The sequence below is a fragment of the Lampetra fluviatilis genome, chromosome 20 (assembly GCF_964198595.1).
Source record: "Lampetra fluviatilis chromosome 20, kcLamFluv1.1, whole genome shotgun sequence".
Classification (NCBI taxonomy): Eukaryota; Metazoa; Chordata; class Hyperoartia; order Petromyzontiformes; family Petromyzontidae; genus Lampetra; species Lampetra fluviatilis.
The window spans coordinates 13,840,388-13,854,087 of NC_136294.1; the positions used below are offsets into that span (position 1 = coordinate 13,840,388).

The window sequence follows — 13,700 nt, forward strand, 5'->3', positions numbered from 1 at the left end:
GCAGTTTCACTCACGTCACACTGTACTGGCAGTTTCACTCACGTCACACTGTACTGGCAGGTTCACCCACGTCACACTGTACTGGCAGGTTCACCCACGTCACACTGTACTGGCAGTTTCACCCACGTTACACTGTACTGGCAGTTTCACCCACGTTACACTGTACTGGCAGTTTCACCCACGTCACACTGTACTGGCAGTTTCACCCACGTTACACTGTACTGGCAGTTTCACTCACGTCACACTGTACTGGCAGTTTCACTCACGTCACACTGTACTGGCAGTTTCACTCACGTCACACTGTACTGGCAGTTTCACTCACGTTACACTGTACTGGCAGGTTCACCCACGTCACACTGTACTGGCAGGTTCACCCACGTCACACTGTACTGGCAGTTTCACCCACGTCACACTGTACTGGCAGTTTCACCCACGTCACACTGTACTGGCAGTTTCACTCACGTCACACTGTACTGGCAGTTTCACCCACGTCACACTGTACTGGCAGTTTCACCCACGTCACACTGTACTGGCAGTTTCACCCACGTCACACTGTACTGGCAGTTTCACTCACGTCACACTGTACTGGCAGTTTCACCCACGTCACACTGTACTGGCAGTTTCACTCACGTTACACTGTACTGGCAGTTTCACCCACGTCACACTGTACTGGCAGTTTCACTCACGTCACACTGTACTGGCAGTTTCACTCACGTCACACTGTACTGGCAGTTTCACTCACGTCACACTGTACTGGCAGTTTCACTCACGTCACACTGTACTGGCAGTTTCACTCACGTTACACTGTACTGGCAGGTTCACCCACGTCACACTGTACTGGCAGGTTCACCCACGTCACACTGTACTGGCAGTTTCACCCACGTTACACTGTACTGGCAGTTTCACTCACGTCACACTGTACTGGCAGTTTCACTCACGTTACACTGTACTGGCAGGTTCACCCACGTCACACTGTACTGGCAGGTTCACCCACGTCACACTGTACTGGCAGTTTCACCCACGTCACACTGTACTGGCAGTTTCACTCACGTCACACTGTACTGGCAGTTTCACTCACGTCACACTGTACTGGCAGTTTCACTCAAGTCACACTGTACTGGCAGTTTCACTCACGTCACACTGTACTGGCAGTTTCACTCACGTTACACTGTACTGGCAGGTTCACCCACGTCACACTGTACTGGCAGGTTCACCCACGTCACACTGTACTGGCAGTTTCACCCACGTTACACTGTACTGGCAGGTTCACCCACGTCACACTGTACTGGCAGTTTCACTCACGTTACACTGTACTGGCAGGTTCACCCACGTCACACTGTACTGGCAGGTTCACCCACGTCACACTGTACTGGCAGTTTCACCCACGTCACACTGTACTGGCAGGTTCACCCACGTCACACTGTACTGGCAGTTTCACTCACGTTACACTGTACTGGCAGTTTCACCCACGTCACACTGTACTGGCAGTTTCACCCACGTTACACTGTACTGGCAGTTTCACTCACGTTACACTGTACTGGCAGTTTCACCCACGTCACACTGTACTGGCAGTTTCACCCACGTCACACTGTACTGGCAGTTTCACCCACGTTACACTGTACTGGCAGTTTCACCCACGTCACACTGTACTGGCAGTTTCACTCACGTTACACTGTACTGGCAGTTTCACCCACGTCACACTGTACTGGCAGTTTCACTCACGTTACACTGTACTGGCAGTTTCACTCACGTCACACTGTACTGGCAGTTTCACTCAAGATACACTGTACTGGCAGTTTCACCCACGTCACACTGTACTGGCAGGTTCACTCACGTCACACTGTACTGGCAGTTTCACTCAAGATACACTGTACTGGCAGTTTCACCCACGTCACACTGTACTGGCAGGTTCACTCACGTCACACTGTACTGGCAGGTTCACTCACGTCACACTGTACTGGCAGTTTCACCCGCGTCACACTGTACTGGCAGTTTCACTCACGTCACACTGTACTGGCAGGTTCACTCACGTCACACTGTACTGGCAGGTTCACTCACGTTACTCGGCGGTGTGAATGTTGGCGTAAGCTGTGGAAGACGCCTGCATGTTGCGGCGCACGCTGCTGCTGCATTGCAGGCCAGTACTGCACGGAGGACGTGGACGAGTGCCAGCTTCAGCCCAACGCGTGCCTTAACGGGGGCACGTGCCACAACACGCACGGCGGATACAACTGTGTGTGCGTCAACGGCTGGACCGGCGAGGACTGCAGCGAGAACATCGATGACTGCGCCATCGCTGCCTGCTTCAACGGCGCCACGTGCCACGACCGCGTCGCCTCCTTCTTCTGCCAGTGCCCGCTCGGCAAGACCGGTGAGGGCGAACGCTGGCAATCGGGTTTCCCCCTCGAAATCGACATTTGGTGTTTTGTCAGAAAGGTCGGGCTCGCTTGAACCACCGCTGGTGAACTGCCGGATATATTTATAGGCAAGGGGACGCTTTCCATGAGATGTGGTTCCTGTTAAACTGTACAACACACGATGCAGGATAATCAGCATATTTGTGGGGAATATGAGTAACAGTGAATGGCGGTTTTCTTGAGCGATGGCACTGTGGGCGGTGCCGTGAGAGAGTTGGTATCACCATGGACGTCGCCGGTTGTGACGCGGTCGGCCATGGTGACGTCTTTTCACCGCACCCGTGTATGCGCAGGTTTGCTGTGCCACTTGGACGACGCGTGTGTGAGCGACCCGTGCCACGAGGGGGCTATCTGCGACACGAACCCCATCAACGGCAAGGCCATCTGCACCTGCCGTGCCGGATTCACCGGCGGCGCCTGCAACCAGGACGTGGACGAATGCTCCATCGGTGAGGCGCGCCCCCCCTTAGCGTGCACGGCACAGTGAGCTGCCCTTTCGACAACGTCAGTGGCGAGCAATGTCTGTAGAGTGCTCCCCTTGGCTGTCACCGTCATTTGATCCTGCGCGGCCATTGCTCTGTTTCAGGAGCGAACCCCTGCGAGCACGGAGGCCGCTGCATCAACACCCAGGGCTCTTTCCGCTGCCAGTGCACGGCAGGTTTCACGGGCCCGCGCTGTGAAACGGACATCAACGAGTGCAACTCAATGCCCTGTCTCAACGACGCTACCTGCCTCGACAAGATCGGAGAATTCACCTGCATCTGCATGCCAGGTATGCTGGGAGATATTTTGCCGGCTGCCGCGTAAGAACCGCAATCTGTAAGTGGCGACAAAAGCAAAGGCACGAGCATGCACCGGTACAGTGCAGTCATCAATGTCTGCCGCTGCCGTGCGCCTCTGCTGTGTACGACGGTGAGAGTTTTTCGCCGACACAGTGCGTGCGTGCCACCTTATTGTGCATAGTAGGGGGCACAGGTGGTGCATCGGCCAGTCATCTCAGTCAGTCAACCCATGGCACCTGTGTCTTTCTGGGGCCTTCTGCCAGCGGGCGTTCAACTCTTCAACTGGACTTAAAGTGCACATAGCCTGGCATAAGCACCTTGGTGATGTCACCGCTACTTAGTGGCAAATGGCGGTTGTTGTTGTTGTGCAATTCCACTTTTGGGGTTCACCCGTCGCTCGCCTGGTGAACCAGAGCGGAGCGAGTGAATGAGCATTCAGGACACCAGGATGGTCTCATTTACACGAGTGACCTGGGAGCGGGCTTGGACCGCGTATGAGAGGTAGTCGCTTGTGGTATCAGCTTCTTGAGTTGTTTTATGAAGCTCTTAATTAACAAGCGAGCAATCCCAGTGTCCGTATGGCTCCTGTTGACATGCGATTAACACGGGCGCGGGGCCGCGGTGTCGCTCGCAGGTTTCGAAGGACGGCACTGCGAGATTGACATCAACGAGTGCCAGAGCGGACCTTGCCTCAATGACGGAAACTGCACGGACCATGTGAATGGCTTCTTATGCCGCTGCCCACCCGGTGAGTCGCATGCTAACGCAACGTCGCCTTATGGACCAATGGTGTAAGATTTTATTCTAACCCACTGCCCATTTCAAATCGGTGCGCTTCATCATTCACTCGGGTTCCCATTCACGCATTGATGGAAACTTTTTTTTTCACTTAATTTTTATGGAAAACGAGACACCGAGGCGGAGGGTGGTGCATGTTTGGCTGCTATGCAGAGTGCTGCCAGAGAAGCCTGTTGTTGGTTTTGTACATTAAGAGCAAACTGGTATTTTTCGCGTTACAAAGTATCTTTATGCAAAATTCTAACACTGTTAGAATGACCGCTTGGGTTCGGCAGGGCATGTGGTGCATGTGGCGGCACCGACCTGCCTCTTGCGCGCAAACGCTGCATTGTGCTCGGCGGAACCACAGCCGGGCTTTGCGGAATGCCTTCTCAGCTCCGACCGCGAGCCGATCTCCTTGGAGCTCCCACTCATGTTGTTTGCTCAGCTCTTGTCGTGTGGTGCCTTTGTCTCACTGTCGCCCATTGTTGGGACGGGCACACCTTTTCAAAGCCGCAATTCGGTGGCCCGAGCGACAATGTGGCCGCACATTGGGTTTTTGTGAGCTGGATGGTCTGGACAAGACTGAGAGCGTTTGTACATGCGATGCTGCATGCGCCTGTGCGTTTTTTAATCAACCGGAGTCGCCTTCACCTGTCCTTGTTTACACTCTTACTTTGTGAATGCCACCTGTACCCGTGACGATGGGTTCCCGACACTCCTTCAGGTCATTTTAAAGTTCTAACTACGTAGTTTAAATGTGGCAAGTGGAACCCTGTGAGCGAGTGGGGGGCCCTGCGAGCGGGGGGGCCCTACGAGCCAGTGGGGCCCCACTCGAGGAGGCCCGGCGTGCGTTTCCAGGGGCCGTTCCCGCTCAGGAGTGGTGGCCGCTGGATAAAGACCGTCTGGCCACTGCGAGCGTGGTGGCGGCGGCGGCGGTGCTGGCTTTGTGTACGGAGCACAGAGGAGGCCATTGTGAGGCTCGCACTGGGATCGAGTTCTGCGCGCCTCTCACGGCGCTGCCCCCGTGCTGCACAATGCTCATGAGCCTCTGCTTTCAAGTGCAAATGTTTTGCAACTCCCTCTCCCGCCGATGCTTGCCGCTAAAAACCGCCGAGCTGTACATGCAGATTAGTCGAGAGGGAGGGTTCATTGGTTTGGTGTGGCCGCTGGCCGGGCCCTGTGTGCATGCGTTTGTCGAACGCTCCACGGCGAAGGGAACATAAACGCCGCGGATCACTCCGATTTGGTTTTTAAAGCGTGTCATTTGTTGTTCGCATTTTTTTGGATTCGATTTTAACCCGGAGACATTTTCGCCTTCACCAGATTGAATTAGTGTGGCTTTGGCTGTTGCGTAAGCTCTTTGTAGATGTTGGAGTAATTTCGTTTATGGGCTGGAAGGTAGTTTGAACCAGTTTGACGGCAGGATTATTCTGGCTTGTGCTGTTTAAGATTGTACCGGCAGTAATTGAATATCCTGTGTGTGTTGTAGTGATGCATTAGCGCAGCTCGTCTCAGCTGGTTGCCCCATTGCCTTCCTGGGGGCTTTACTCCGTGGTCGGCATCGGCTGTGGCTATACCATCATCTTGGCTGCCAAGCAAAATGGGAACAAAATATGACACCGCAGTGGAGGGATTTAATAAGCAGTGACTTGTGCAGTTTCATTATCATCAGCATAAGTCGGGAGACGCACACCAATTCGAAACTGATGTGCAGTGATGTTTATTTTTCTCAACGTTGTCCTCGCAGTTTCACTTCTGCACTTCAGTTTTCTCCGCTCTCGTTTCTCGGTCCATGTGGAGTTCCATTTGAGAGTGACATTGGTTCCACATTGGGACTACGTTAGTAACAAGTTGGTATCAGGTTTGGAACCACATTGGTACCATGTTGGAATCACACTGGTGCCACATTAATACTAAGTTATTACCACGTTAGTACCATGTTGGTACCACGCTGGTATCTTCCTGATGTCGCATTGGTTTCAGAATGAGTGACGAAGGGGGCTGTGCCGGCGCTTGGACTTGTCGGGGGGGGGGGTGCGGGATGCCAAGTGGACCTTGTCTTTCCTGGCATGACGTGCCTTGTTGGTGTCGTGCTCACACTGGCTCAGTGCTTCAGGCTTTTGCGCTTTAACTCGTGAGAGCGGCGTGTCGGCACCCAGCATTTAGCAGTAAACAACCCTCCTGGCCAATCTGCTCTTCCCTGCCAATTGTGAGAGTGAAGATTGGCCGGTGTAACTCTCATTGGCCAAACATCCACGGTGCTTAAATATTTCCTGCAAATCCCTCAATCGGGATCACACACGGCAGCAGCAACATCGCCCCCCATTGCAAAAAAGCTTGACAAGACCCTCCTGAAAAAGAATCCTGAGGCTTTCCCCGGGCAAATAAGCGAAACGGTAATAAATATATAATTACACGATTTACGCTAAGATCCGGACTCTCTTTGTTGACCAAGGGGAGCATGGTGGCCTCGTCTGCGACTGACATGCCCATAGTAGTACCTCCTGCAAGTGCTGGCTGGGGGTCCATGCCAGGGCTGTCTCTTGCTCTCGTGGGTGATGTCAGCGTCTGCTCGCCCTACGGTGCAGCACAGCCTCCTGTGTGTGTGTGGAGAAATGAATGTACATATCCCCCTGATATGCAATTCACTGTAACAATCCTGTGAGTCACGGTAGAAAATACAAGTAACAAAATTAACACGCTCCCCTCCCATGTCTGTCCCTTCACACATAAAATACTAAATTATGTTTTTACACATTTCATCAGCCATGCGGCCAGCCTACTGGGAATGTGTCATTCCATCAGAATTGGTTCAACATGAGCAAACTCTGGACATGATCTGCTGATGAGACACTGCATATCAAATCCTGTCCGGAGGGCTGTCTTGCCGATGGCATGCGTACATTTATTTTATTACGTGGAGGAATAGATGTGCGATGGAGGAGGAATATTGTTTTATCTGCTGATTTATTGCGTGCAACACAACTCTTGCTGTCTTGTACTGCTCGTCCTGGCGCCGTGTCTGACACTGACCCCCCGCGCGTTTCGCCCCCGCCAGGCTTCACGGGGCCCATGTGTCAGATCGACATGGACGAGTGCGCCAGCACGCCATGTCTCAACGGGGCCAAGTGCATGGACCAGCCCAACGCCTACTCGTGCGAGTGCACAGAAGGTATTGTGAAATGGCACCCTCCGCACTACCGGGCCCCACAGGCCCCAGCGTAGCGGTGAGAACTTCTGTGGAAAAATAACTTCACAGCTCAGCGGACTCATCCACTCTAAATACAGATGCTGATTCTGAAATATTCCGATTATGAGAACCGATATAACTATTAAAAAATATGTTTTTATTTTACCAGATAAGGCCCACGGAGCGATATTATAGCTCTTTTTCAGAACCGACCTGGCCACAAATGATAGTCGACCAAAGTGGCTTATGTGTACATTTATAGCAGCCAAATACTCTAAATGTATATTATAATGTGGAGGAGAAAACCGGAGGACCCGGAGAAAAATCCGCGTAACCACGGGGAGAAAGACGCACAAACTCCAAATATGCAGGAGGCGTCAGGGGTCAGGATCGAACCCACGGCCTCCTGCATACCAGGCCAGGTAGTTAACATCTCACCACCGCGATGCCCTACGCCCCTTCTCTGCTTTTGGAGCGAAGTTCACAGGAACAGTTTGCCGTGGCAGCGGCGATAGAAGCACAATTTAAAGTCCGATCTTTGAAAAGTTTGGTAATGGTGTAAAACGTGTGGTGACTTGTTTAGCGATGATCAAGGTTGTGCCTGGCGCGTGACGTTGCAGCGCTCGTGCGGCTTCGAGTTGCGAGTGTGAGCCGACATTTCACGACGGCGACTCCCGATTGGCCCCGGGGAGGACGCTCGCTCGCGAAATCCTCGCCGGAGAAGAAATAACAGAACTCCTTTATTATAGCCTCGGAGGGCTCTCACCTTTCACCCGGCCTTTGTTGGTACCAGGTCAACCGGCTCCTGGGAAGAATTGCCGAGAATTATAATGAGCGGCGGGGCCCCGGGGGCTGAGAAGGGGGCAGCAGCGTGATAGAAATTCTAATGAGTTGGGGGGGGGGGGGGTTGGGCGACCCGCGTGAATAGAAATTATAATGAGCGCCCGCCTGGAAGCCGCTGCACAGAAGCGGCTCGTTCTCACGGAAATGGCGGGAAAGTTGCAGCTGGAGGCATGGCGTGCCTAGGCTGCCCCGCCGGCCGTCCAGGTTGCGGTGTTGGCCTTCCGGGCCCGTGCAGGCAGGCGAGCGAATCTCGCTGCCTGCCCGCGTCGGCGAGCGTCTGCAAGTGTTAGAGGGCGGAGCCCCCTAGCCTGGGCCGATGGTCGCGTTTACTGCAGGTTTCAGTATTAAGTCGCGTTCAGTGAATGCTTGCGCCCGCGTGGTATTGAAATAAAGTTATCTCTGAGCTACGATAGAGGGGAGGCTGCTTCCACAGTTTGATTGTTCGCGCGCTGAAAATTCAGAGGTCACCGGTTCTATCTCCAGGCGTGGCAGTTAAAACAATGGGGCGAGTTCCTTAAATCACTTCCCCCTGTGACCGCCGCCTCTGTCCGCCCAGCGGTGTAACTGGGTCCATCGCAGTCAAATCTGTAGGTAGCATTGAAGAGTAGGCCAAATACCCCTCGTCGAGGAGATCTCTAGAGCCCTCCCCCTAAACAGTGGCATGAGCGAGCGATTGCAGGGCTGCGCCTGTGCTTTGTGTTGGTATTCTTGCTTCGGAGATTTCGAAACACACCCAGACGTCTCAACTCCTGCTGAAGGAGTCCCGACTGCCTCCCCACCTCCCCCCTTCCCCTCCCCACTCTTATTCCCCACTCAACCCACTCCTCCCCCGTTTAAGCCTGTCTCTTCTACTGTACAGCTTCTGGTAACACTACTTTAGGCCAGCACGCTTCAAATCCACATCGTCTCTTGCAGTTCCTCCCCATTCGTTTTGGCCTCTGCGGAGCAGCTTATTTGGACTTTGCTTACAAAGTGATGCAGCCTTTTCAGTGCCTCTGTCTGAGAGGTGGTGCATCACAGATGCCCCCCACCAACGCACACACCTGGGGCCGCCGTGATGCCACGCTCTCGAGTTGGCGCGCGCCAACTCGGCTCCGCGCGTCGCCTGGCCGCGTGGGTCTGCCTGTCAGAGCGTTAGAGTCCACTGTGCCGTGCCACGTGCCACTTGCGGCCTTGCCATGGAGGCATTGGGATCCCCCCGGGGGCACGCCGCCATTGACGCTGCGAGGGGCGGCTGCGTGGATGCCGCCGCCAGCTCGAGCCCCCGGGTCCCTGCAGCACTCGATGGCAGCATGCCGGCAGAGTCCGCACGCCCGTCACTTTCTCTCCTCATCTGTCGCTCCTCACCGTGTCGCTGCTTGCCTGTCGCTCGCTTACCTGTAGCTCCTCACCTATCCCTCCTCACCTGTCGGTTCACTCACCTGTCCCTCACCTGTCGCTCACCACAAATACCCAGACAGTGACAAGTTAGAGTGGCATTTAAATATTTACTAATTCTTAACAAGCGTTTAATTGGTTCTGGAAAGTTGTGTTGTTTTATTATCATTATTGTTATTAAGTTTCCGCAGTGTGACGAGTTGCGTTCCATGCCGTTGCTTTGCAAAACACACAACATTAGAAATGGGAAACAGCAGAGGCGGCTGGAGTTTTTATTTATTTACATTCATTCAGTGAAATTATAGTTTGGGATTTTTGGGGTAGCTGAGCTGCGTTTGGGCCCCACGACGTCGCTGCGCAAGGGGGGGGGGGGCTGTCCAGGCTCACGGGAGCATCCGTCTCTCCTCCCCTGGCTCTGGTGGGACATCTCACTGAGTCACTTCTGCCACTGGGGCCCATCCTGAGAGCTGCACTTCACGTCTCTACCGACTCCTGTGAGCCACCCCCCCGGCCAGGCGCTGAGTTTGTTATTTGGTTCTCCGGCCCCCCCATGGTGCGTTTTTCCCCCCGCTGTGAAACGTGGTGACATTCAGGGCTGTATAAAGCTATGAACCACAGCACAGGGGGGTTGCTTGAGGCTCGCGTTTACCCATTTGGGTCCGGTCGCCCAGTGAACTGGGCCCCTGCTTTATTTCTGTGCTCTCGTTGAACGTGGCAACGTAATTATTGTTTGCTACCGCTTGAAGCAATTGAATTAACTTGCGTGGTGTCGCGGCAGCTGCTGTGGCCGTGCGGCATGGAGGAGCGGGCGGAGGAGCGGGCGATGGGCGGGGTGCAGCGCTCGCGAGCTCTCATCTCCACGCGTCTCGGGTTGCCGTCTCTACCGGCGCATGAATGCGTCTGTCTTTTCTATCCCTGCTTGACTACGTCTCTCCCTGTCCCTTCGCTCGCATCGGAATGCGTTGTTCATATCATCTCCGCTTTCTCTCTCATCCGAACACGCCCCTCTCCCATCGTTGCGTTTCACAGCGATATGTCTCCCCATTCTCTGCCTCGTATCTCCCCTGAATACTCCTCTCCCCTGTCACGTCTCCTTTCTCTCATATGGACGCATCTCTCCTATCATCTCTTGCGTCTCAGTTGACGGTGTCTATATTCACCTTCGCCTACGTGTCTCTCTCTGACACGTCTCGTGTCTCACTGCCCCCTGCGTGCCTCTGTCTATCGTTTGTAATCTCACCACATCTCTCTTCCTCTCTATTTGCATCTCCTCCTCCCTTCTCGCTACTTATCTATCCAAGGCTTTACTATGCGGATCAGTCCGGATACCTGATTAGTTGCAGTGGACCCCCCCCTCCTTCCCCCGTGTGTCCCGGTGCTGCTAATCTGTGGTGCGGATTAACCATCCGTGAAGCTCTCACTCACACGCAAGTGCAGATTTGGCGTGGTGCGCCGCCGCAAAACCCAGACGTGGAGCGTCCACACACGGATCCTGGAGTCCTCTCCCAGGACGGCACAGCCTCTGCTTTGGCTCTGGCTGTTGCCGTCCCCTGCCTGCTCTGTACTGGGTTGGGGTGGGGATGGGGGGTTACTTAACCCAGTTGCTGAGCACAAAGGCCCAAAGCTTCAAGCGGCCAGTGACAAACAGCACTATCAGAGTTGTAATAGAATATAGAGTGAACACTTTTTTTTCAATTGAGCAACGTTGTTAAGAGCTGGGGGGAGGAGGAGTCAGGGGGTGGAACGGAGAGCAGTGTGAGCAGAAAGGGATGAAAGCAGAGTGGTGGGTGGTTGAGTGGGTGAGTTGTGACCTACAGCGTGGTGAGTGGGTGAGTTGTTGTAACCTGCAGTGTGGTGAGTGGGTGAGTTGTTGTGACCTACAGTGTGGTGAGTGGGTGAGTTGTTGTGACCTGCAGTGTGCTGAGTAGGAGAGTGGTTACCTGCAGTGTGGTGGTTGAACACAGTGTGGTTGAGACAAAACAGTCAGTCCTCGACATGGCTGGAGTAAACAATGAGTGAAGTTCACGGGAGCAGTAACCATGGTAGTCGTCCTAGTGATAGAAGAGTGATAAGGAGGCGACTGACCACCGGTGAGCAAGTGACTGGGGTTCCTATACAGATGCATACAAGGGAGATGGTGAGTCGTTAGGCAAGGTGAGCCTCAACACAAGGAGTGGAGCGTCAATAGTGGGATTGGAAAGGCAGCCGTTTGATCGTCTGGAATGTGGAAGGTAATTGCAGGCCTGCTTGTACAGTGCAGCGCACTGTGGTAATTATTTTGAAATGAGGGTCCCCAACCCGTCCGGGCTCGACCCGGACAGTCCAGGTATTGGAATTTGTGTTCAGGTGGCAGCAGTTGATTTGTACCGAGGTCTGGTGCCGGGTGTTGTGTTGAACTTGTATCACAGTTTACTGCACAGTGTTGATTGACCTGGGCTAACAGCAAGGCTGTGTCATGCTGGTTTGGTCTAGAGTGGGAAAAGGTGGCGGTGGCCCTCATGGGATCTTTGTGCCGTACAGTCCAGCAGCAGGAACATGTTACCACTGTGCTGGACCACCACTCGGCACTGGCGGTGTTTTGTCGGCCTATAAAAAAATACCTCCTCGTCCTGGGTGTAAACTCAGCCATGGGGTGTTCTCTCTGCCCTCATTGCTGATTATCCTTTTACGCAGAAATTAAATCGCATATCTCGCTTGTGGGAATAATGCCTTGTTTGTTTCACTGCACACCCGGTTGTTTGCCTCCTGTTTTGCGAGGACGTGACTTATTCATAGAAAACCGACATTGTGGAGGCCGGCCATTGACCCAAGGAACCCTGTACAGCTTCTGGTAACACTACTTTAGGCCCAAAATATTTCCGACCAATCAGAAAATGAGTTTGAGATACCATCTACGCCTGGCTTTCCAACTGCAGCTCGTCACAGCTTTACGACTTCGAACACTGATGAAATCGATGAGGTCATGTGACCCCCGCGAGTGTAATGGGGGTAAATGCTGTTCATTATCGAGCTATTTTTGTTTAATAACTATTGTTCCAGGAAATACGTGTATATATTTACGAGTCATGACCATCACAATACGTCGATATTTAGCAAAATAGGAAATACAATTATTTTAGATCTTATTATTTATGTTGACTTTTACTCAGGAAATCCTCAACGAGTCTCGTGGTTATTTTTTCAGGAGGGTCCTGCCAAGTATTTGCAGTGGAGCAAGGTGGGGGGCAATGATTGCTTTGTATCATTCCGATTGAGTAATTTTGTGGGCCCATTTTTCAACTGTGGCAGATGTGGACCATGATGCTGGGACAGTGTCCTACTCTTGTAAATTATCAAATGAAAAAACCTTTTTATTTATTTTAGCAGGTAAGGCCCCTCATCTTCAGAAGCAACCTGGCCACAAATGAAAGCTCAACGAAGTGGCTTATATGGAAATTGACAGCAACCAAATGCTGTAAACGCATGTTTCTAAATATTTGGAGGGAAAACCTGGAGAAGCCAGAGAAAAATCCACACGACCCCAGGGAGAATGCGCAAACTTAAAAATGTACAGGCATCGTCAGGGTCTGAATTGAACCCACGACCTACTGCATACCAGGTGGGGGAGTTACCATCTCGGCACGTGGATCTTTAATATCCACTGTGAAACAGATGGAGTGAAGTATTTCTGTGGTCATGACACCTGCAGCGATAACCAGGGCGGCTGCTGAATGCAAACCGTGAACATCTGCAACAGGCGAGGAGTGAGCTACCTATGCTGGGCCCCATCACCGCCCCGTACCCCGCGGTCACCAAAGTGAATGTAAATGTAGTAGTGAAAGCGCAATGCTGGGCATTGATTGAATCTCCGGCCGTCAGTGTTTACTCCGTGTGTGTGTGCTCGTGGGTGATGCAGGCTTTGCAGGGCTGGTATGCGAGCTGAACGTTAACGAGTGCCAGCCTGACCCGTGCCACCACGGCAAGTGCGTGGATGGCATCGCCAGCTTCTACTGCGTGTGCAGCCCCGGCTACACCGGCTTCCTGTGCGACTCCCAGCTCAATGAATGCCAGAGCAGCCCCTGCCAGAACGGGGGCAAGTGCGTGGATCTGGTGAACCGCTACCACTGCCAGTGCCCCGAGGGCACTGAAGGTAAACTATCTCTCCTCACACCTTCACATCACTTGGCTCGCGACGTCACGTGTTTTAGCAGACCAGTACCACTCTAGCCCTGCACTTGGGTAGGCTGTGATGTGGATGGGGGGGGAGCCTGGGGGTATATCGGACTAGCTGTGCAGTACCCGAAGTGCCTGGAACCGGCCGGTTATACGACG

At 53.2% G+C, this 13,700-nt stretch overlaps 1 protein-coding gene across 1 annotated transcript in view; it reads left to right on the top strand.

Annotated features, from left to right (window-relative positions):
* Positions 1–13,700, top strand: part of LOC144937987 (uncharacterized) — an 88,941-nt gene that overhangs the window by 50,639 nt on the left and 24,602 nt on the right. The window contains exons 6-11 of the mRNA XM_078865664.1: positions 2,138–2,371; positions 2,711–2,866; positions 3,004–3,189; positions 3,834–3,947; positions 7,038–7,151; positions 13,285–13,518. Of these exons, the coding sequence (XP_078721790.1) occupies positions 2,138–2,371; positions 2,711–2,866; positions 3,004–3,189; positions 3,834–3,947; positions 7,038–7,151; positions 13,285–13,518 (1,038 nt within the window). The remainder of the gene's footprint in view (positions 1–2,137; positions 2,372–2,710; positions 2,867–3,003; positions 3,190–3,833; positions 3,948–7,037; positions 7,152–13,284; positions 13,519–13,700) is intronic.